Source organism: Cryptomeria japonica, chromosome 7 (genome assembly GCF_030272615.1).
Source record: "Cryptomeria japonica chromosome 7, Sugi_1.0, whole genome shotgun sequence".
NCBI lineage: Eukaryota > Viridiplantae > Streptophyta > Pinopsida > Cupressales > Cupressaceae > Cryptomeria > Cryptomeria japonica.
The window spans coordinates 329,069,784-329,095,509 of NC_081411.1; the positions used below are offsets into that span (position 1 = coordinate 329,069,784).

The 25,726-nt window shown below is 36.3% G+C and overlaps 3 protein-coding genes across 3 annotated transcripts; all 3 read left to right on the top strand.

Annotated features, from left to right (window-relative positions):
- The first annotated feature begins 13,894 nt into the window (after positions 1-13,894).
- Positions 13,895-15,265, top strand: LOC131856728 (uncharacterized). Its single transcript, XM_059208631.1, has one exon. The coding sequence runs from the start codon at positions 13,895-13,897 to the stop codon at positions 15,263-15,265; it is 1,371 nt and encodes a 456-aa protein (XP_059064614.1).
- Positions 15,262-16,062, top strand: LOC131856729 (uncharacterized). Its single transcript, XM_059208632.1, has one exon. It carries the CDS (start codon positions 15,262-15,264, stop codon positions 16,060-16,062), a length of 801 nt encoding a protein of 266 aa, XP_059064615.1.
- A 2,866-nt stretch (positions 16,063-18,928) lies between these two features.
- Positions 18,929-19,555, top strand: LOC131856730 (uncharacterized). Its single transcript, XM_059208633.1, has one exon. The coding sequence runs from the start codon at positions 18,929-18,931 to the stop codon at positions 19,553-19,555; it is 627 nt and encodes a 208-aa protein (XP_059064616.1).
- The last annotated feature ends 6,171 nt before the right edge of the window (positions 19,556-25,726 follow it).

The following is a 25,726-nucleotide window of genomic DNA, read 5'->3' on the forward strand; positions in this document are numbered from 1 at the left end:
CAACCTTAAGGGAAGATTTACTATCTTACAGGAAGTCTCACTGACTTACAAAAACATTCAGACTATAATCCGAATAATATGAACTGTGAAAATAGAATCTCTGTATGCTTGAGTACAGTTTCGATTAAGTACACAACCTTCTCTTTAACACTTCTCTTCTTCACACTTCCGAAAGATAAGATCACTTGTTTGTACATCCAACTTGATCATTACCTCGTATATACAATGCAAACATTCCCAAACATACATCTTACATGATAAAATTACATATATTTATACAAACCCTCAACCTATATTTGAAGGTCGAACAAACCCTCAATACAAATTACAAACTAATATCCTCTCATGCTACAAAAATGCATGCAAACAAAAACAATGTTGCCTTAGATATAGTCTGGACCCATATCAATACCACAAATATGAAACACCTCCAAGAATTATGCATCGATCATCCACAACATGCTACAATCACCAAGAATGTTGCATAACATGAAGAACATCACAAGACAAGTAAAATCTTCAATAGCATGCACAATAATCAATGTAGACCACTAATAAACATAGAACACGATCTATAGATGTACAAACAACGTGAATTGCATCACAACAACTGCAACAACTCAGAAAACCAGAATCATCATCATCTCTCTACTCGAGCACAAGAACATCAACATAACTTATTGTCAACTTGGAATATTTTCTTGTGCATATCCAAATCATAAACCAAACGAGCACAAATCAATGTCTAGAAAACATCCCACACATGCAAAACTAAAGATATAGCAATTCCAGAGCAATACAAAGTACAAACCAGAATACCAAATAACACGAACAACTGCATAACATCCTTAATATCAGATCTCATAATGCGATCAAAACATCATGTAGATCTTTGTAAATGGGAATTAACCATCTACACACAAAATACTAGAAACCTTTTAAACTGTATGAGCTCATATGCAATACACAACCTAAACCAACTCATTCCATCAAACTGCAACACTTGAATACACATAAATCTTTCCAACAATCTGCTCATGAACAATATAAACATATGTTGACATCAATGACAACATATTAGCTAATATCCAACAATAATAAGGTGGTTTCATTATCAAACCCTTCTCAATTTGTGTCACCAGTGTCAGATCAATATGTTTTAAGCGAGATGATTGTAAATTGCTAGACTACATGACATGAAACATCATTAGGAGTGCCAAAAAGTTTTGGGAGTGTTATAAAACATTTAGAGATGCAATCAAAGTTCATGAGGAGGCACAAGTGAGATTGGTATTGTTCCAAAAAAGTTAGTATCCTAAAGAAATTTTTTTGAAAGTCTTGCTTGATCATGCAAAATTTTATGTTAACAGTTTCAGTTTTATTTCACAAATATTTGCAAAATTGGATGAGTTGGGAACCATCCTCCATGGTCATGACAATTTTCATATTTTGTTAATTAAGTTGTTGAAAGAATGTGAACAGATGCAAGTATTAGTAGATAAGATGACTACAATTTTGACAGAAAAAAAGTAAGTTGATGAAATGTTCTTACTCGAAGACTAATTTTTTTCTTGCTATTGGTCGTGCAAATCGAAGAATTAATAATGATGGTGTTATAAACTTGATAATGCTAAATGTTACACTAGACAAGCTTTATTGCATTGAACATGAAATGGTCAATCTTTTTGTTGATGTGAAGATAGTAATAGGACGTTTAGGTCATGACAGTTACATTGATCATGTGACAATGGTCAATCAATTTTTCGAGCCTAGAGCCTACAAAGAATTTGGAACAAAATTTTTTTTTCCTCCATTGTAATTGTGAATGTAATTTTATGTTTGAAAGTGAGCAACATTATTACATATGTAATTATATTTTCATAACATAAATAGCATAAATTACTATTTATTCTCATGCTTGGATCTCAATCTAACCTACCCAAAAATGTGTCTCACTTTTGTATCAATGTATTGATTCTCCAATTAATGAATACATAGAATTATTTATAATTTACATAGTACAATACCTATATCTATTTCAAAGCTTGGTTTTCATTTTGTATTGATTTTCCAATTAATTAATATATATACTATTACTAATCCACAAAGTACAAAATCTATTTCAAATCAACAAATTTACAAATTACATTTCTCGTCTTTTGTAATTGTTGGTCTGTTGGAAGTGGGTCATCTAATTAGCTTTTTTAGCATGCTCCACTATTGATTTGATGGAGATGGAAGTTGTTCAAACTTTTTTTATTTGACTTGCAAATTTGTTGACAATTCATAACTGGTAGCTAAAATTAACTGGAATTTAACAATCAATGATTCTTTCAATAATATCAATGGTTTGGTTGAATCCAAAATTTTTGCCTCATCTACATTTGGATTATTTTGCTCCAAATCATTCCTCATCTTCTCCTCCTTTTGTAGAAATTGATATTGCCAGTGTATTTCTCAGTTGTGTCAAAAGGTTGTGACAAACCAAGGTTTGTGAATAATTTGAGTTTTTCATGTAGGCCCCACAACTTTATTTCCACTTGACCCAAAAATTCATCAATTTCATGTCTATTATAAAAAATCTGAATCATATCGGATACCTTATTGAGGCATAAATGTTGGAATCAATGAACAATGAGAGGGGGTCGAATCAGTGTTCTAGTATTTAAAAATTTATTAATATGATTCTTAATCAATTGGATGCACAAATAAGAAACTAAAATGGAAAAACACAAGGCAATCTAGTACATAACCATAACACTGATATTTTTTACATGGAAACCTAGAAAGGGAAAAACCATGGTGGGTTTGAACCCACAATATTATTCCACTATGTTAAGTAGCAAAACAATATTACAAAAAGTGAATGCGCTTGCATTCAGGTACACTGCCTAGAGATCACTACTCAATTACAAAAAGGACTATGGCTCGAAGGAAAGCTTACTACCATACAACATAATATTAAATGATTAGAATTATAGATGAACTGATTAGAAACATCTGACTATGCCAAATTATAGTTTCGGTTAGGCTTAAGGTGTTCTGTTGCAATGATCTGCTAAACTACTATGTTCTACCCTACTCTACTTACAAGATCAACACAACTCAAGGTGTGCACATGAAACTGCACTCAATCACTCCAAACTCATCACACACATCATATCCACACCCAAATGCATTAACCAAGTTGATCTTATATATCCGCACAAGGAAAAATAATCTCCTACAAGTTGGCTTCACAAAATATCAAAATATGAAGCATGTAGCTTCAAGTTGGCTTAGATCTTCACGAAACCATATACCGGATCCAAGAAACACAATCAGATGCTTCCCATAAGATGGTCTAGTCACCTCAAAAATGCCAATAACCACTAGAATGAAGTCATGGAATATGGTCCACACGTTACACCACCAAAAATGAAGATAACCTTGTTTTACTACTCAACAGGATACCAGACCTTCTAACATGCCAAAGAATAATTACCAGAGGATAATATTGTATGATAATCTAATTTTCATATGCAATCAACTTATCTCAAATCACTAGAACCAAAATCACACCATCGAAAATAAGAAATGCTCACCAAGACTGTACATAGAGTATCACTGATAGACTTGCAGTAAAACTCCATATCGGATGTCCCAAAGTTCATACCACATAAGATCAATAGGATGAGTTGCCATCAATGACAACTCCTAAGAATATACATGCATCAAATATCACCAATATTCACTAGAGCATCACTAGAATAGCATCAAATGCCAACAATCTCCTCCTTTGGAATTGATGGCAACACTGTGAAAAATGATAAGCGTTGTAAAGCTCCAAAAACTGCAAACTAAAATTTGTACACTCAACTAGCTTCAATTGACCCCCCCCTAAGAATAAGCATCATCTTTTACTACCCTCACCAACTCTCTCCCCCTTTTACATCAATGGAAAAGGGTAAGAATATGCTAAAACTCATGTACAAAAGAATGTAATTATTTATATGAATTTAAAAATGTATGCATATGTAACCTTTAAGGATTGCAGGTACCCCTTCCATCCTCTCAAAAAACAATCTAATACATTAATCAGAGCACTGGACATATATGCATGCACTTCAACTCCTTTGAGATCAGATGGCGCCGATTTACCAAGTGCATCGATTGTATCTTGCTGAGCTCTAAGCAAGGTGTTCATCCGGGGAGTAATCAAACTTCTCATTTCTCCAACTCTACTCAACATTTCCTCCTTTTCTTTATTCAATCCCTTTAGTTTGTCAGTAAAATCTAATATTTGGGCTTCAAGCGAACTAGGAAAAACTTTATGAGTTGCAAATGAATGACCTATATTAGCTAGCTTCCCTTTTAAATATCATATTTTCTTATCAATGTCTGTAGTAAACTTAGCCAAAAATAGACATGATTTAAATATTTTACTGCCTTCACTTAATGCATCCTCTGCACTCTTTACCATAGTGGTCAAAACTTATCTATCAGCTTCAATTGCCTTCAGATAGGTTTGCAGTGCCATCTCATTAAATTTGTTCAAGACTTTTATGTCAACTGCTTTCTCTATTGACACAACATCATATTCTACCTTATTCAACATATCCTTGATCTTACCGAATTGTGAATCATTTGAAATATTCTTAAGGTCGGGCAATTTTTTTCGAAAACTATAGTAGCCAAAGATATCACCTCTGTCTCCTCGGATGTGAACTTGAGTAAGTCCTCATTGGCCTTGATCTGTACAAGAGTGGCCACCTTTAATGCTTGAAGATGGGATAGAGCACTTAGATCTAGTAGACCATGAGAAATATCATCCTCAACTACAATTTGTTTTCCTTTATTAGGCACAATAGACTTGGTCATGGTTGTTGGAGCTTTGTTTGATTCCCCTTCATCCATCTCCTTCACTGGTGTAACAATTTTATTCTCATCACCTTTCTCACTGAATTTATGACTACCTCTATTCTTCTCCACTTCACCTAAATCCTCTTCTATCATCTCTACAATCATTTCTATCTCAGGAGGATCCTGAGTAGCATCACCGTCATTATCTATTACTTGATTTTTAGAGGTATCTGCTGGAGTTACCTATTCAACCAAATCAATTTGTACAGTTGGTTGATCCTATGGAGCTTCTGTCTGTATAGGGATCTTGAGAGTAGAGGTATCTTTTATTGAATGTTCTTCTAACTTCTCCAGAATAACTTGATAGTCATTCTCTTTCAAAATTTTCCTCAAAATACCTTCAGTGTCTTTCACTACCTCATCTACTCTTTTGATCATTATTTTATTCACTCTATGCTTGATTCAGAATTTTTCCTTTGCAAGTCCCAAAATCTTAGGTATTTGCTCTCTATTAATTTCCAGACATATCTTTACTACTATAAATTCTTTCAATCTTTCATCTTTTATGCTTGTGGTGAATCATCGAGCATCCAAGATATCATACAAGATCTTTGGGAGCATAGATGATAACTCTATCAAAACCTTACTAAATTTATCCATATACTCTATAATTTCTTCTTCTATAGCCCACTGATCTTTATCTTCAAAATTTTCATAATATAAAGAAATATTTTTCAAATTATTATCTTTCAAAATTTCATCAATCAACTGTTGCAAGGTCAATGGAGGCACAATCTCATATGGGCTTTCTATCTTACCAGATTTAAGAGCTTCATCTATTATGAATTTCTACTTCTTGCTAGGTCTAACCTTTCTAGATGGCTCTGCTAGAGATTTAGTCTTCTTATCAGGAGGAGCATCATCAGATGTAGGCTTCTAGACTAGCCTAGAATAAGTGGTAGTCTTCTTCACTTGCATTACCTCTTCATCCAAATTTGTCTCTTCATATACTATAGTACACTACCTTGTAAACTTCTCCTTCTTCTTTTTCTCAGCTCCACTAGTAGATATTGTTGGTTTAGGATTAGATGGAGGTATCAATTTTTGTACACCATAGGCAGGTGCTGATTTACTTGGCTTGGCTTGAGTCTTCTTAGGAGGAGTTGGTTTAGCATGTGGCTTCACCACCTCTTCCTCCTCCGAAATATTCTTCTCCCTTGCCTTCTACACAACTTCCCAGTTAATACCTATCTACTTTCCAAGTTCTTCTACCTCCTTTCTCACTTTCGTCTTCCTACTGACATTAGTGAACTTCTTATGCCAGCTTAAGTTATTTTCCTTGAATGTTCCAAATGTTTCTTCCTTTGGGTCTACCTGCAAGATTTCTCAATAGGTTTTGAGCATATGCTTCAAGTGTAATAGAATCAACTTCATACCCAATGGGCATGATCCATACTATCCTTGGCTCAACCACTTCCATATGACATTGATCTTTATCAACCACAAAATAAATTTGTTTTCTCATACTTCTCTACTATCTCCTTAGGAATCCTTTCTTGGGCTTTCATGGAGGCTTGGAAGGTCTTAAAATAGCCCCATAATGTAGATGTTCTCGTTGTAGCATCACCTATACCCCACAACCCTTCCTTAATTTGCATTGCTACCGGTTTATCATATGCCCATTGGACTTTTCCATTTATTCCGGGGATCTCATTCAAAAAGTATAATACCAAACAAATAAGAAGGGACCCATACTTGTTCAAGTGTGTTTCTTGTCCTGCTTAATCTTCTTCAAGTTACTTATCAATTGATTTGAGAGAATTGTGCACTGATCATACCTTTATCTTCCTTAAGCATCTGATATGCCAAAAATACTACAGTATCGAAGACAGAATTCTACCTACTTGATTGATGAACTTTGTAGCATACCACCATCAGAGAAAATATCCCTTCATGCTCTAAAAAATCACTTATAGTCATTGCCCTATTATCAAATTTGGAACTAGTAGTGGCTATCATAGTGTTATTATGTACTTTTCTCTGTCCAAGCACTTCACTGATTGCACTTAAGCATGTGACTATATGAATTACGTGCTTGGTGATCTTGTGAGTTCTATCCAACTAGATGAATTTGTCATGAACTTTTCTAAGACTATTCTGGACCCATTCCTCCTCATCAAATATAGGGAACTAAACAAACTACACGAAACCCTTGTCGTGAAGAATTTTATGTTTCAGTTTCAGGTTCCCAAAATTGTCCGCCAAATGCTTATTATAAAGTGTAAGAATGTCAGCATTTCCAAGTTCTTCAATGTCATAATAAATGTATACCCTTATGTCCCCGTTGTCAAGAAATTTGTATGGCACTGAAGAAAACACTCTTTCCAGATCATCTTCGATGGATTTGAAAGGATGTATCTTTAAAATGGGCCTTGCCCTCTAAGAAATATCAACTAGTAGAGAATTAGAAATACTAGATGCAGATGCCATAATGATCTTATGGTTTTAAATGATAGCTCGTGAATAGATAAATACCTTTTAATTTGCAACCGGGTATAGGAAATTATTGAATGATCACTTCAAACTTTATTTCATTGTCAATTATCTTTCACTCTAATGATCTGCTCTTTTGTCTTGATCGCATTGTGAAGAATAAGCTTTCAAAAGGCCTTTTTAATCTAATTTGTAGTTGTAATAAATGCTCAACCATAAAGCTTCTGGTTACACTGATTTTCATCATTTCATTCACCAGATTGCCTAACTGGAATAAAATCTTTCGGATATCAAATAGAACCAGTTATAGATCTGTGCAAAGGGGGTTTTAAGTATTTACATGGAAAAATCCCCCTAATTCTTGAAATCCCTAGTTACCAAATGAGGTTCCATCACCCGATTCAGGTGTGGAGTCATTCTACACATTCTGATCTTCTTTCTTTACCCACATCTTCTTATGTTGATCTTTGATTTCATCAACTTTTTCTCTGCCTTTCTCATCAGATTTGTTCTTGTCTACTGGTGCATTCTTGCTTCTACAATGCCTTACAATATGACTTTGTTTATAAAATGCATGGCATAAAATATTCCTCTGCATAGGCCTGAAATTCATTTGATTTGGTCCTATCCTACTTTGGTTAGATATATGTCCAAGCATTCTACAAGCTTAACATCTCTTGTTTTGAAAAATTATTCAATACTGCTCTGTACATGTTTGACTTATGTCCAAAATTATTGCATATGAAACATTGACTGCCAAAGGTAGGACCATTGTTCACATTATTCATCATTCTAGTATTCATCTTACTTCTGCATTAATTTTCCATATGACCAAATTTATTGCAAGTAAAGCATCTACCATTAAATTTGTAGGAATTAGGCTATCTTATAGAAGATTTCTTGCTCTACCGATGATTTAATTTTGCATTGCTCTGTCTTGAACCAGAGGATTATCCTTTCTCATATCCAAGTCCTTGCATGTCTTTCCCATGTCTCTGACTATCCAACATCTCATACAACCAGGGTAAACTAGCTTTGAACTTTTCTTTGTACTCATTAGCAGTAGTCAACTCATCTCTCAGAATTATGATCCATCTCTCAAGTTCTTGTCCATCATTATTTATCTGCACTAATTCAAGCTTCAATGGATCATTCTCATATGTCAATCTACAACACTCATCAGATCTATCCTTCAAGGATTGAGTCAAGGTTTCTTCATTCTTCTTCCATTCTTCAATCTCCTTAGTCAGCTTCATCACAATAGATTGCATTTCATTCTTCAAATCTGCATTTTCCCTGGTCAACTTCTCACATTCATCAGTCTTGTCTTGAAGAATTTGATTGTCAAAACTTTGTTCTTCTTTTTCCTTTAGCTTGTTCATCAGCTCCTTTCTCTTTTCCCAAGATGTGTTTACTTGATCTTTCAAGGTTTCAATGAAGTGTTTAGCAGCACTCAACTTTCTTTTCAAGCTACTCTTTTCCTTCATTGATGTATCAAGGTATTCAAGTGCCACTACAAGTTGTCTCTGCAAATTGGAGTCCATTGATTCTATCTTTTGGTCTTCCTCAAGTTGTTAGGATTTCTTAGATGAACTAGGCTTTGATACCAATTGTTGGAATCAATAAACACTAACAAGGTGGGTGAATAAGTGTTTCGATATTTATAAATTTATTAATCCAATTCTTAATCAATTGAATGCACAAATAAGAAGCTAAAATGTAGAAACACAAGGCAATCAAGCACGTAACCATTAAAATGATAGTTTCTATGTGGAAACCTGGAAAGGGAAAAAAATGGTTGGATTTTAACCCACAATATTATTCCACTATGGAAAATAACAAAATAATATTACAAAAGGGGAATGCACTTGCATTTAGGCACACTTCCTAGAGCTCACTGCTCAGTTACAAAAAGGGATACAACCCGGAGGAAGGCTCACTACCTTAAAAGATAATATAAAATGATTAAAATGATAGATGAACTAATTATAATCATCTGACTATACCAAATCATAGTTTCGATTAGACTCAAAGTGATCTAATGCACTGATCTCCTAAACTACTCTGTTCTACCCTACTCTACTTACTGGATCAACACAACACAAGGTGCACACATGAAACTATGCTCAATGGCTCCAAATCAATCACACACATAATATACACTCCCAAATACATTTACCAAGTCGATCTTATATATCTGCACAAGAAAAAATGATCTCCTACAAGTCAGCTTCATAAAATATCAAAATATAAAACGTGTAGCTTCAAGTCAACTCAAATATTCACTAAACCATATACCGGATCCAAGACACATGATCACACGCTTCCCATAAGATGGTCCAATCACCTCAAATTTCCCAATAACCATTGGAATCAACTCAAGGAATTCGGTCCACATGTTACATCACCAAAAATGAAGATAGCCCTATTTTACTGCTCAACTAGATACCAGATCTTCTAACATGCAAAAGAATCATCACCGGAAGATAATATTGCATGATAATCTACTTCTCATACCTAGTCAACTTATCACAAATTATTGGAACCAAAAGAACACCACTGAAAATAAGAAATGCTCACCAAGGTTGTACACAGAGCATTACTGACAAACTTGCACCAAAACTTCATACCGAATGTCCCAAAATTCATATTGGATAAGATCGATAGACCGAGTTGCCATCAATAAAAACTCGTCAGAATCTACATGCATCATATATCACCAATTTTCACTAGAGCATCACCGGAATAGCATCAAATTCTAACAATCAATGTAGTTCTAAATATCTTTCGATGCCAATTCACTATCACTGCCTATGATTTCAAGTCTTTGTTGTTGGTGACATATTTTTTGAGATTCTTATAATGCTCCATTAGCTTGTCCAACAATGAAAAAAACTAAAATAATTATCATCCATCTTCCTTATTTCCCCCCAAAATTTTTGTTTTGTATGCCTTAGTGTTTTACTACATACTTCAGATAGTCTTTTTTTAAATGACTCGTTTATTTCTCATTCTTTCATTAGGGCTTTAGTCAACTTTTCATTGGAATTTTTCAAATTTTTAATCTCAATTTGTAATTGTACTCCTTTTTTATTGCTTTCTTCCTTTGTGACAATGACTTGCACTAGGTTTTATTATATTTTTTCCTGTGGGCTCTTTTATCTTCATATTTCTTCTTCATATTTTCACAATTTTTCTTCAATTCATCTAATGTTTCCTTTTTATTACTCAATTCCACCTATTCCTAATCATTATCTTGTCTTGAATATGTGGAGCCATATTTTGTTATCATGTTCTCTAAATCCTTACACTTGTGTTTTGCTACTTTCCTTTGTGCTTTCTCATTTTCTATGTATGCCTTTAGCTTATCTATTTGAGTTAACAATTGTTTTTACACTCTCTCTAGCTTTATCAATGACACGTACACCACTTGGTTGTTCCTTTTTTATACATTGATTTTGTCAATATTTTTCATTCCTGAAAAATCCATTTGGACAATGCTCACGCCATATTTAGATGGATCCATCTAATGCTCTATTTTATTGTTGAATTCGGACACAAAAATATTGTATTCCATGGTTTCTTGATCTGGATTATATGTAGGAAACACCTTGGTTGTTGTAGGCTCTGAAGTTATAATAATTTTCTCTCAACTTCTTTCATTCTTTATACACATCTCTTTTCTTTTTGATCTCATCTTCAAATTGTGTGTGATCATAGTATTTGATTGCTAAAACAATCGAAGGCTTGAATGTATAAATTGAACTATATGCAATCATGGTCATACTAAAAAATGGACTTGGAGGGGTGACTTCTAGAAATAATTTCATTGGACTTTGAGTTGCCACAATCTTTTGCTTCTTTGTAATGGTTTGTTCATCTAGACCTTGTAGTTGTTTAGACTCCTATAAAGAATTCCTCTTCTAACTATCAGTGTGAGGTTGTGGAATTAAAGTTTGAGATTAAAAAAATTTAACTTGTCCTTCTACAATTGTTTCCCCTTTAGCAGTTTTACTTTTAGAGTGTTCTTGTGCTCCAATTCTAGTTTTATCATACACATCTCTAGGGGTTACTTATGGTACAAAAAAATTCCTTGTCCACTATATCCCAATACAACACCATCATAACCCATTTTTTCAACAATTTCTACCCCAGAAGAATATTTCTATTTTGTTCCTTCATTTACAAATGGTGTGTATACATATTTTACCTAACCAGTACCAACATCACGTTCCTCAGTTTCATAATCATCATCAACATCTTTGACATCACTGTCATCTTTATTGGGATTCTCTTTATTCCAAAATTTGCATCACCTAGGCTCCTCCTCATAGACCATACCTTAGTGATTTTTGACCGTGTCCATTTTTTTTCTTTACAAGCTTTATCTAGTTTCTTTGGCATTTTTTGTATGGGTTATTGTTTGAAAACTCTTGTATAGAAAGTTTTGTAGATATTCATTGACATCTTTGGTTCTTTATGTTGATGCAATTTTATTATTTTGGCTGACATATGATCAAAAGAAACTCTTATCTCAGCGGTTGTTTCCTCCATTGTTTTTTTGGCCTCTTCCTAAGAGTTCTTGTTTATCAATCTTTTTAGCATGGGATTTCTTTCATGTTGAATTAAACTTGATTTATTCTGTGAATGGATACAATTATTTATTTGATAATATCACATGGGTCATATTTCTAGTAACTGAAAAATTCAAAATTCAAAATTTCAAAAAAAGACTTTACAATATTGAAGGTTTTTCTGGTCAACTATGAACCCTCCACATGAGAAAGGTAATGAAGGAAATATGGACTTTTTACTATATTTTTTGAAGTATATGTCATTTGTACTACTTCGTTGTTGTACATATTCCAATGCAAAATCCCTCTCTGTGACATGAATGGGAGGTTTGTAGGCTTGTTATGTTGATCCATAAAATATTAGCACAATAAAATCTTCCATTAAGTAACAATCAACCAATTGTATTTGTGATCCCAATTGAATGCAATTTCTACAAGAACGGGGAAATCAAGGCATTGAAGTATCTATAATTGTTTGATACAATGGAACCAAAAAATAGTCTACAGAATATTGGTAGTTCCTCTTATTATCATGGATTATTATCTCATGGGTCCACTCATATACTGGAAGTGGAATACCATGAGTCTTATGGAATGTAATCTCAAGTTTGTCATCCATTTCAACAAACTTTTAACTATGTTTCTACAAAAAATAAATAGTACAAGTAGGTTATGAACTTAAATGTCTTAGTGGAACCTCCTTTAGTCATTGCAATTTTTTTTTTGTGTAGTTTTTGCAACATGCTGAATAAATATATATTTAGTAGGTGGATTACAAAAATGGATATTATATAACATTTCAAAGATGCTTGCACCCACTTCCCTATTACTATCCAATCCAAGAAAAAATGCTAACATTGGGAAAATCTCCTGAGCCCATGGTTTAAAATTTTTAATATCATAAGCAAACCTATGATCTTGTTTGAGTTTGATACCTTCCTGTTTTATTTTTTTGAAAAAAAATTATTTTTTGATCTTGAGTGATTCTTTTATATTGACTAGCCAGAATTTCAAGTTCAATGAGGATTACTCCAAAATCATTTGCAATGCTAGTAACCCTAACAGTTGACCAACTCCTTATGCAGTAATGTGTAACACTACTTCCTTGGTATCTTTCCTAACAATTTCTTTTTCATTGTCATAGGCAGAAGCCATTATAAATTTTGGGCAAGGAAAGACCTCACGTAACATCATGCGACTCAATCCAGTCATCTACGATGAATATCTAGGTCTTTAGGTAAGATAACCGTCGATTACAGGATCATAAATATCATGGTACTCATCAATTAAACCTGGGGTTTTCATTACTTAGACATAGTTTATTTTTCTTGTCTTTCATATTCTTTTTAGGGTTATTGCTACTACTGGTGGTAGACATCCTTGTAAACAGACAACCTTGAACCATAAGAAATTACAATTATAAACTCTTTGTAAAGCCTGAACCTTACTCGTAATTTGAATAGCCAAAGACAAAATTTTAAATATAGATCTGTTCAGAAGAAATACAAAACCCTTCTCCCAAGTGTCGAGTCCCCACAATATTGATTCAATAAATGAGCCTATTCGTGATCAAACACCAGTCATTGCCACTAGGGAATATTATAATTTATCTTTAGTTTTACAAATGTCATGAAGTTATTTTAATGAAATGATACCCACATTACATGTAGTGACAAATACTTGCCTTTTTAATTTTTATTATTGTAATTTAAATATTGAATAGCATAGTGAATGCCCATTATGCACTTGCTTTAATAGAACAAATTAGAGACTACTGTGTAATAAAATTAAGAGCATGCAAGAAAAAGCTAAAATGATATTAACCTGATCTACAAGCGGCCTTTGTGTGTTCGCTGCTGGGTGTGGAGTGGTGCGGGGGTTTGGGTGGGTGATGGACTGGTGGGAGGTTGTTCGGTGGGGGGGAAGTGGTTGGTGGAAGCGGTGGAGTAAGGGTTGGTTGGAGCCCGAGTGAGTTGGGTGGGACTATGGTGGTGGTTTCCAATAGTCTGGTTTTTACAGGCTCGAAGCCATCTCAAAAACTTTCAGAGGCTATGCATGCACAAAAATTGGAGTCATCTTTTGTGGGGGAGAGCTCTAAGCTCAAGAAAGTGAACGGATGTCTGCCGCGGAGTCAAGATCGGCCTATTTTGGTTATCTCTCCGGAATCTGTCCAGGACGATATCACTTATTGGAGCCAACATGTTTTGATTTGCAAGTTCTTGGGTATTCGGATTCCTCTCTCAGCATTAGAATCTTGGATCCGTCGATCCTGGCATGTTGAGGGGGATTTTGATTTATTGGTAGCTGCAAATGGCTATTTCATGGTCGATTTTTCTAGTATCTCGGACCGTAATCGTGTTTTTGAAGGAGGGCCATATTTTTACAATCATGTTGGCTTGTTCATTAAGCCCTGGCATAGTGGTTTTAATGTGATAGAAGATCTTCCTACTCGGGTTCCTGTTTGGGTGCGTCTTCCATGGCTGCCGTTGGAGTTTTGGAGAGAGGATATTCTGCTTCGGATTGCTGCTCTGTTGGGGAAACCGGCTACCATTGCTCAAAATACTTTGGAGAAAAAGGTATTTTCTTATGCTCGCATCTGCGTTGAAATTGATTTAAATAATCCTTTGCCAGACTCTTTGGAAATTTTTATTGGCTCGGCTTCATGGATTCAATCGCTTGATTATGAGTCCCTCCCTTTTCGTTGCCGCTTCTGTCATGAGTATGGACACCTTCAGCGCCAGTGTCCTCGGGCACCCAAAGCTGCTGGGGTGTCTTCTTCTCCTTCTTCTGGGCCCTCAGTGGAGAAAGGGGTTAAAGGGAAGGAATCTGGGGTTGAGGGTGGGCCTGATAAGGATGGCTTTATCCCTGTTAAGCAGAGAAATAAAGGGAGAGGGCACAAGCGGGCCTTTAAGGATAGTCAGAATGATCAGGGTTTCAATCGGTTTGAGGTCTTGGATAATCAGGCTGTGGAGGAAGGGATTCTTGTTGAGCTTTCTGTTGGGGCCTCTGGTATGGATAATGGGATGGATACAGGGCTGGAGAAAGCGATTGTTGTGCAGAATTCGTCTTCAGCATTGGTGCAGGGGAGTTCGGAGCCTCCTATGGCCTCTGTAGATGTGCAGGATGATATTGTTTTAGCAAATTTGGCTAAGGCAATGTTTTCTTCAGGCAAAGGGCGAGGATCGTCTCCTTCCTTGGGGGTGCTGCAACGCCCTCTCAAGAAGGGACATTTTGAATTTTCTTCGAAAGTTGGTCATAAGAAGGATGCAGACAAGCTTAAATCTGCTGGGGATCTTTTGGTGGAATCTGGGGCTATTAAGACTCTTGAGGCCCACTTCTCTCAACCTTCCTCATGATTATTCTCTCATGGAATGCAAGGGGGTTGAATAGCACCCCCCGTCAAAAGGCTATTCAAGATTTGATTGCTGTTCATTCTCCTGATATCTTTTGTATCCAGGAAACTAAGCTTCTGGTGGATCTCATGTTTCAACATGCTCCTCGTATTTGGTTTTCTAGCCAGTGTCAGTGTATTGGTTCTAGGGGAACCTCTGGGGGTCTGGCTCTTTTCTGGGATCCTCGTAAGGTTGTCCCTCATTGGTGGATTTCCAGCCAGTCTGCTATTTCTATGGTGGCCTCGATTTTGGAATCTGGTGAGACTATTTTGGTTAGTAATGTTTATGCTCCAATTGATATTCGTGGTAAATCCCAGCTTTGGGCTCATATCAGGTATGTTAGGTCCTGTGCTCCCTTTCTACCTTGGATTTTAGCTGGTGACTTCAATGCTGTGTTGAGCTTGGAAGAGAAAAGGGGAGGGCTGCCTAGGCTTGGCCCTTCTTCAGATATGTTTCGGACTAATGTGGACTCTCTAGCTTTGATGGATGTAAAACCCTCTAATGGAATTTTCACTTGGAATAATAGATGGAGTGGGCCTGAAGTGATTGCCCAGCGGCTTGATCATTTCCTTGTCTCTTGCTCTTGGGTTAGAGGTAGCTTGGTCATTTGCTCTGAGATTCTTGACTGGCGTGGCTCTAATCATTGGCCAATTAAGTTTTCGACTTCAGCCTTTCCAAATCCTAAGAACCCCCCTTTCAAATTCCAGCTCATGTGGTTGCGTGATCCGTCTTTAGGTGATCTTGTGGCTCAATGGTGGTGAGATGGCGCCCCTGCTTATGGTACATCTATGTATTCTCTGGTTAAGAAGTTGCAATATGTTAAGTTTCATCTTAAGCGATGGAATAGGTTGAGTTTTGGTAATTTTCGGGCTAGGAAGAGAGAAGCGCTGGACCGCCTTGCTGTGATTACCCGTCAGATTCGGGATTTGGGCTTCTCGGAGGCTCTTGGGCATGCTGAATCCCAGGCTCTGAAATTGGTGGAAGAGTGGGAGCTCCGTGAAGAGATTTTCTGGAAACAAAAGGCTAGGATTGATTGGCTTCAAGAGCGTGATCGAAATACGGCCTTTTTCCATTATTCTGTGCAAGCTCGTCGTAATAAGTGCTTTATCTCTTCTCTTGTTAACTCTGAGGGTATTTCAATCTCTGCTCAACATGCTCTGTCTAGAGAGGCTCATCAGTTCTACTCTAATCTTTTCACTGAGGATTCTGTACCTGCTGAGGTTGATGAAAATAGAGTCCTTGCCTGTATTCCTTCTTTAATTTCTAATGAGGTGAATGCTTCTCTTATTCGTCCGGTAACTCTGTCTGAAGTGGAGGAGGTGGTGTTTGGGATGAACAAAGGGAAAGCCCCTGGCCCTGACGGGTTCCCAGTTGAGTTTTTCCAGGAGTTTTGGGATATTGTGAAGCAGGATTTGCTAGAGGTGGTTTGTGAGTCTCTTCATAGTAAGCAGATGCTTCGCGCCTTGAATGCTACTTTTCTGGTTCTCATTCCTAAGAAGGAAGGTGCTGACAAACTTGATCTCTTTAGACCTATTGCACTATGTAATGTGGTGTATAAGATTATTACGAAGTTGATGGCTGAGAGACTCAAATCTTGTTTGCCAATGATTATTTCTGAGGAGCAAGGCGGCTTTGTGGCTGGGCGGCAAATTCTAGATGGGGTGGTGGTTGCGTCTGAAGCCATTCATTCCATGGCTACTTCTCAGGAGAGGTCTATGTTTATCAAGTTGGATATGGCCAAAGCCTATGACAGAGTTTAATGGAGTTTTCTTCAGAAGATTCTGTTGGCCTTTGGTTTTTCCTCTGATTGGGTGAGCTGGGTGTTGAGTTGTGTGACTTCTTCCTCCTTTTCGGTTATTATGAATGGGGAGCCTTCTGAGCTTTTTGGGGCTACTAGGGGTCTTCGTCAGGGGGACCCGCTTTCTCCTTATTTGTTTATTATTCTGGCCAAGGGGCTTGGTCGTCTTCTTAAATCTCAGGCTTCACATGGCTTGATTCATGGTTGGCAGTGGGGGAGGGGCTTGCCTACACTTTCTCATCTCCAATTCGTGGATGATACCTCTCTTATGGGTCTGGCTCGTATTAGGGAGGCTGATTCCTTCAGGAAAACTTTGGACATCTACCTTGCGGCTTCGGGCCAGAGAGTCAATGAGCAAAAGTCTTCTATTTTCTTCTTTAATACTCCTCAAGCTATCCAGCATAGGATTGCTGCCATTCTGCGGTTTCAAATTGGAACTCTTCCCTTTGTTTATTTGGGTATTCCTCTTACTATTGGCCGTCTGCCCAGATCTTCTTGGCAGCAGTTGCTTGATAAGCTTAGGAGAAAGGTTTCTCATTGGACCCATCGTTGGTTGTCTTCTACAGCTAGATTGACTCTTCTTAAGTCTGTCATCCAGGCCCTTCCCATCTACAGGTGCTTCGTTCAAGCGGCTCCTATGTATTTCCTTAAGGAATTTGATGCTCTTTCTCGTCAATTTCTTTGGAGCGGTAATTTATTGTCTTCAAAATGGAGCCTTGTTAAGTGCGAATCGGTGTGTAGACCTAAGCAGGAAGGGGGTCTTGGTTTACGCTCTGCTATTTTGAATGGAAAAGCTCTTGCTGCTAAGCTTTACTGGCGCTGGTGCACCCATCAGCACCAGTTATGGGCTTGTATTCTCAACCTTAAATATCTTCGGGGTGTTGCTTCTTTTGAGGTCCCTCACTATCCTCTGGAGGGGGGTGGTTCTATGATCTGGCATACTTTGAAAGTGGGGGCGTAGTTGATTAAGGATGCTCTTTTTTGGATCTGTCATTCGGGTTCACAGGCTCTTTTTTGGTCAGATTCCTGGGATGGTCACCCTCCTATTCTTTCTTCTTTTCCTCATCTCCAGCCTCTGTCTGAGGTTTTTAGCATAGCTGGCTGGGATACTGTGGAGCATTATAAGGTGGAACAACATGATGGTTTGGTTCATCGATTTCGTTGGAAGCACCCTTCTGAGTGGCCTCTAGGAGGGTCTGAGGGGGATAGGCGTGAGCTTTCCCAACTTTTGGCTTCCCGTGCTTGTAATTCTTTGCGAGGAACTGATGTTTTGGCTTGGGATGGTTCAGACTTGTCTGGAAAGTACTCTGTGGTTGCTGGTTATAAACAGATTGGTAGGCAGTTGTTTTGGGGGCATTGAGGTCCCTTGGTGGAAACATGTTTGGCACAAGTTGTCATGGCCCAAGTGCAACTTCTTTATGTGGTTAGTGGCCCAAAATCAGTGTCTCACTTGGGATAATTTATGTAAGCGTGGTTTTCAAGGCCCTTCTATGTGTGTTTTGTGTCAAGGTTGTGAGGAGAGTGTATCCCATATCTTCTTCCAATGCTCCTATGCTAGGGAGATTTGGCACTTCTGGTGGGGAGTGTGGAATACGACCTGCTGGCATGTTTCCTCTTTGGTGGAATTTTGGGAACGATGGGGGAGGGCCCCTGTTTCTACTTCCTTTCTTCAGGCTGCTTGGGCCATTGGGCCTTCCTTTATTATCTGGAATCTTTGGTTGGAAAGGAATAGGCGGATCTTTCAAGAGTTGCAGCTGATGGCTCCTCACCTTTGGAGGAAAATTTTACACTCCTTAGGGGAAACTATTGCGGCTAAGTGTGATATGACTATGCGGGTGGACCCTCGGGATGTTGATTGTTGTAATCGTCTTCATCTTCCTCCTCCGCAACAACAACTCATGCGTAACAGGTGTAGGCATCCTACCCCAAAGGTGAATAGGGAGGGAAGATGGTCCCCTCCTCCCTTGGGAGTCCTAGAAATCAACTCGGATGGCTCTTCTCGTGGTAATCCTGGTCATGCTGGCATTGGAGGTGTGGGCCGAGATAGCTCTGGGGATGTTCAGTTTATTTTCTCTGAGTATAAGGGTCTTCATACGAATAATCTTATGGAGGCTCAAGCTATTTTAGTGGCTATGGAGCGGGCCAGTCAATTGGGTTGGCGAAGGATCATATGTGAGTCTGACTCCCAGGTTGTGGTGAACTTACTGAAAAGACAGTATATGGATAATGTGAGCTGGCAGCTGGCCTTGATTGTTGAACAAATTCTCACTCTCTGTGCATCTTTGGAGCATGTTACTTTCAACCATATTCCCCGTGAATGGAATGGTGTGGCTGATTACTTGGCTAAATGGGCTTCCGATCATATGCATGACTGGAATTTGGTGGATCGGGTCCATCTGCCCCCGGATTTGTCTCATCAATTGGATCACTTGGTTGATCTTGATAGGGCCATTTAATGGCCTTGCTTTGTAATGTTTCCTTGGTTTAATAATATTTTTACCCCTTTATGTTAAATATTGAATAGCATAGTGAAAAATATTTTATTTATTTATGAAATTAAATAATAATTATATTTACACATGTCAAGAAATTATTTTAATGTAATGATACCCACGTTACACATAGTGATGAATACTTGTCCTTTTACTTTTTTAGTATTACTATTGTAATTTAAATATTGAATATCATAGTAAAATATATTATATTTTTTTGTCGTTAAATAATAATTATATTTACACATGTCAGGAAATTAATCTCTTCATCAAAGAGAACCCACAAATAGTATTACACATTCACAAGATCTTTCTAAAGACAAATACCAAAACCCTTAATATTGTTATTCATGTAACACAAGGAATACATTGTGGAGACAATTCCTACATAACTATTGATGATAGATCATAAACTAATTAGCATTTCTTATTAGAATATTTACATTCTACCTTTTTCTAGAATTACTCCATGGATCAAACACTACTAGTACCATTTCCAGTAGTATAGACCCCATAACTATGCACCTACCAAAATCTCTTTTCACAACCTTGGAATTCCTTTTATAGTAACAATGAACGTGACAAGCTTCAGGTTGTTTACAACTGTCCTCTTTTATTTTGACACATTTTTTATTTATACACATGGGAAAGAAATGTTCCAAGAATGGAACATGAAATAAAACAGACAAAAAAAAAGACTGTGTGCCAAAACCCTTAGTGAATCACCAAAATGAAGAATTTATAAAAAAATGTTGGAAGTCCAACAACTTGATTTGTGCCACCATTACATTATTGAATGACCTTTAACATGAAATACTAACTAAAAAAACTAGTAGAGGAGCTCAGCACACTCGAAGAGGAGCTCCAAAAAGCTAGAGGAGCTCAACAAACAAGAAAAGGACCCACACAAGCCATAAGGCTAGTAAAGCTAGAGGAGGAGGTCATCAACCAATGTTGTAATGAGAATAGGAAATCTAGCTATGGAAATAAATTTTAATTTAATAGGCTCCTTGATAGAGTCGGCTATCCCCTATCCTCATTGTTCTTCTCTCCTCTACCCTTGCATCTCAAGAATTACATAAAGAAGGGATGATGATTGGTAGCTTTTGAAAGGCCTTTTGCCACTGTAGTTTCCTTTTAATACCCCTTTAACTACCATATGGATTTTCAATATCTCTTTAACTACAAGGCAGTTCACCATAATATCCTCCACCTAGTATCAAATAATTTATATATTGTACATAAATAGTCTATACTTACATATGAGCACTCCATTTCTAAAATCATTCTTGGACAAGATTAGAGAGGGATATTCAAAATACTGCTCAACCAATTTAATTATTATGAAATTTTGGAAAAGCAAAAAATTCAAAAGCTCTAAAAATAGACAAGCCATATGTATTTTGCATTTAAAAGAATTTTTTCCCTCTATAATCACTTAACAGCTAGTTCAGTTTTCTTTAATGACAATCCATTATCTGTACCCATGCAACTTTTCATACCGTTGTTTTAATTTCCTTGTGTTTTCCATATAGATATTTTTTTCATTTTCCTATCTAGAGGTGATCTTGTGTGAATGATTTGCAATGATCTTCCTATTTTCAAGTCATAAAATTCATGAAAATCAAAACAATCATAAAGATCTAGCAATTTATTAAAAAATCCTACAAAAATGAAAAAAGTCATAATGAATTAGCAGTTTCTAATATGTGTACACAGCCTCTCTACAATATAGTTTCGTGTTCTCGAATCTCAATTCATTTAGCATTAATATTGATGAGATGTTGGTTGTAGGTGACTGATCTTGTTAATGTTTTTTCGAGTGTGATTTTTGATATTTTAGATCTTCAAGGATTTCAAGACATCACATCCGATATATTTTTTATACAAAACCACCACCTTCATTTAATCATCAATTTTTTTTTGAGTTTGATTTTTGACATTTCAGATCTTCGAGGATTTGAAGACATCACATATGATATATTTTCGATACAAAATCACCGCCTTCATTTGGTTAACAATAATTGATGAAACTTGCTATAAATAGGGATCTAGAGTTGGATTGGAAGAAACTACACGATGGTTTTCAATGCAGTATTGAGTGATTTTATTTATGATATGATATTTTTGACATTAATGAGGATGACATCATCCTATTATTGTGGTTAATGTAAATTTTTCTACCTCCAATTATCTAGTATCAGAGGAAAAGATTGACTAATTCCATTTAGAGATAGGATGGGAGAAATTGGAAAGAATTCAATGCCCATAGAATAAGGTAGTAGAGAGGCTCTCAAGAACGAGTGATGGAATACTAATGCCATATTTCTCTCTTCAAAAGTATTGGTTCTAGTAGAAGTTAATAATACCACATGTGGTATCACTAGAGCTACTTGTACACCTGACAAAAAAATACACAATAGAAGCCACTCTTACTGAAATAGGAACTATGGGGCTTTTTTGTAATTTAGAGAGCTATGTCTTAAGCATTTTGTGAGGTCTTATGTGAATTTTGAAAAGCCCTATTTTGTATCATTAATCAAGGTCTCCACAACCACACTCTATTATTTTTGGTGGTGATTTAGAAGTAGATTACTTCTAACCTTGGTGATCACTTGTAACCTTCGTGAACAATTGTATTTTGTCTTGTACCAAAACCTATATGTTATTAGTATTTGAAGAAAGTGAAGTTGAAGGTGAAGGTGTCAACTAAGGAGGTCCACTATGGGGCCTTTTTATGAAATATAGGAAGATGAAGCTTTATTTAGCATCTTTTGAGGTCTTCTTAGGGTTATTCATTTGCACAATTAACTATGACAAAGGAGTTATAGTTTTGATGTTATTTTGTTGGTAAGGGTAACTTAGTAACTATTATTACTGATGTGATTTTTATTGTAAGAAACTAATCAAGGCTTTGTAAAATCCACATTGCGATATGATTTTGATATGTAATTAATGATGGAGTACTTTGCCAACAATATGGTTTTCCTATAAAGAGGCATGAAGGATGGATCATCTTGAGTTTTGAATGTAGTGTTCTCATTTCTTAGTTTTGATAAGTGTTCTCTTAGGTTAAAAAGTATTAAATATGATGCAAATGCATTGTTGGCGGTACTATAAATTCTCCTCCCTCTAGCTATGTATTTTTTGAGGAAAAAAGAAATGAATTCTGCATAGACTAAGGATGGGTGTAATTGGAAAGATGATGATGAGTAGAATAAGGTATGAGAGAGGCCCTCAAATAGGAACTTTAGAATTGCTACCCACTTTTGAATTTTTCATTTCTTTTCTTCATCCACCATAATTCCATCATTTTCTATCATGATTGCTTGATCCGAATTGAATATGCTAGAAGCAGATTTGCTATTAAAAACGGGTTTCAATTCTTCTATGAACTGAATCAAATCTGCTTCTAGTATAACATTTGTAGTAGATTGGTATCAATTGTGTCAATTTATAATTCATCTATAACTTCAAGGATGAATCACATTAACATATCATTTAACATTCCAATTATAATCTATTATTAATACAAATACAATTAATGGTTGTGCTACTATTGTCCTTTGTTATTCACTTGCAGTAAATAGTTATGTTATGTTTGTTTGCTATAATTTTCAAGTGCTTTATTTGGAGCATTTATTTACTTAATTATTTTAGAGGACTCTAATCTTGTACAAAACAATGAGTCAACAAGTCATACTTGTTATCCAGCATGAAATCCTTAATCTTTTCACCTAATTTAAGAATTTTAATCAATAAGCTGCATCTACTTTACAAGAAGCAAAAATTAGACGCACATCACTCATTAGTCATCAACAATATAGTGCAACGACGCTGCCAAAAACACTGAAATATTGATTTCATAAGATTTTGGAATACAACACTAGAGACTACTTGATAGGTTTTGTAATTCATTATAAGTAAAAATTGAAAATAAGATAGAGAAGGAGACAAAAAATAAACTTGTTATAGTACTATCTTGTAGAACCTATGCACTTTCTCTTTATAAATTCACCGTTTGTGATAAAATTTTACAATGCTAAGGAAGTGAGGATTAAAAATATCCAAATCCATTTTGCTTGTAGTTCTTATACATATTTGGAACCAATAACTAGGTGACATATAAAAATTTGTACAAGTGTTAGGAGTGTAAAATTTTTCCCCTTTTTTCCTTCCAAGTCTCCCCTAGGGTTAGGGTTTTCCAAAATTTTAATAGGGTTTTAATCCTATGTGTTCATGCTTTGAAATGGTCCATAATTTTTCTATTTTGTAGTTGAGCAATAATGGCAGGTTGGAATATTTTAAGTTTTCGTCAGAAGGGTTCTTAAGATCATCCTATGATCGAGCCTGTGTACTTAACCTTTTAATTTTGGGCTAGTTACCTCTTAGATGTTGGGGTTGAATTTTTATAATTTTTCCTAAGTCCCTTAGTATTTTCTATCCTAGCTCTTATGAATCCCATGGCCCCTTTACCCTCAACATATAGACCACATGCATTAGATATTTACTTAAGTGATGGACTTTTTGCTTCCCCTTGATGGTCTTTCTAGGTGATTTATAGGTGTTGAGAGATAATGGGGGCTTATGTTTTATGTCTTATCCTGTCACCTTGCAAAGTTCATTTGGCACTTAAGAAAGCACCATGAGGCAATGGGATACATAGTAGCAAGTAAGAAATGATGCCCCACATGGTCCCTTAATCATAGAGTTACGTCTCATTGGGTAGCGGGACGTCTATGTTGCTCAGAAAAATTTATCGCCCCGCAGCCCTACAATGGTTAGTTAAACATAAAAAGTATCTTACGGGATAGAGAGATAGTGTATGGTGCTAATGTAAAGTAGTGCCTCCTCTACCCCACATGGTTAAGTTAAAGAAATAGGTATTATCGTGGGGTAATGGGATGAGGTAAAAGCAAAGAAAGATAAGGTTACCCTACCACCTTGCAAAGGGAAAAGAAAAGAAGTCATCCCACGGGCTAGTGAGATAATTGAAAATAGTAAAGAATGATGTAATCCTTGCTACCCCACAGTGAAGAAAACAAGAGGATGGTGACCGAGGGGGATAGAGAGATGATTAAGTTAAAGGGAAAGGGATTAACCATTAAATTGTAGGAAAAATTAACATAAATAAAGGTGGTTGAAATATTGAAGGTTAAACTATGATGATATGGTGCTTCTTAATTATTATTTCACCACTCTTTGTGTACCAACTGGCAAACTTTTCACAAAGGAAATATGGCAGGCCACCTATGATCAATAAAACCAATTTCAGCAGCTTAATTGCAAACCATGCTTTCATGTTATTAAGAGAATTGCATTCCTAGAAAACTTAGAGAAATTTTCAAAGCTTCAATTCTGCCCAAAGATCCTTCAACAACCAAGTTAGTAAATTTAAAATTTGTATCTCTTTGTTATTGTGAAGATTTAGGAGGTTCTATAGGGATTTTTTTTAGAAAAGAAGCATGATTCAAAACCTTAGGACATTGAGGTGGCCCGTGAGAGAAAGGAAACCACTTCCATAACCTTTGAGAAGACTCGTAAGAAAGGAGAAGCATTGAAATCCAAAAAGAAGTCTGCCACCCCCAAAAAACCCAACCACCCCTCTTGCCATAGTTCACCAATCCCTGGCAATTTTAAATGAGCCGATTATCGAGCCAACTACTAAACAAGCCAAACCAATTGTTGAGCCTAAACCCTTTGCTCAAATAGAAATTACAAAACCAAAGAGGAAGAGGGCATCAAAGAAATCCACCACTTCTGAGCAAGCTCCGCTCATTGCAAAGGACCTTCCCACTACAAAGAACACTCCAATTATTGAATTGGCCCCATCTTAGGAACCCTTTGAGCTGAAGAAGAAAAGAGTGTCTAAAAAAACCATGACCTCTTCCTCAGCCTAAACCCCTCTTGTTTTTGAAAATCCTCAACCTACTTAGGATGCACCACCTACACAAGTTCCCACTACATCAATTTTGGCCAAAATTGCTGAGGAACTAGTCGAGGAGGTTGAGAAGAAATTGGAGGAAATGGAGAAAAGGAAGAAAAGAGAGGGAAGGGGCATGTACAAAGATCTATTGGAATTATTCAAGGGATCAACCATGAAAGAAATATACAAAATAACCTTCTCAGATAAGA

Coding starts and splice junctions, on each gene's coding strand:
- LOC131856728 (XM_059208631.1), top strand. CDS start 13,895: ATGGTGGTGGTTTCCAATAGTCTGGTTTTTACAGGCTCGAAGCCATCT.
- LOC131856729 (XM_059208632.1), top strand. CDS start 15,262: ATGATTATTCTCTCATGGAATGCAAGGGGGTTGAATAGCACCCCCCGT.
- LOC131856730 (XM_059208633.1), top strand. CDS start 18,929: ATGCGGGTGGACCCTCGGGATGTTGATTGTTGTAATCGTCTTCATCTT.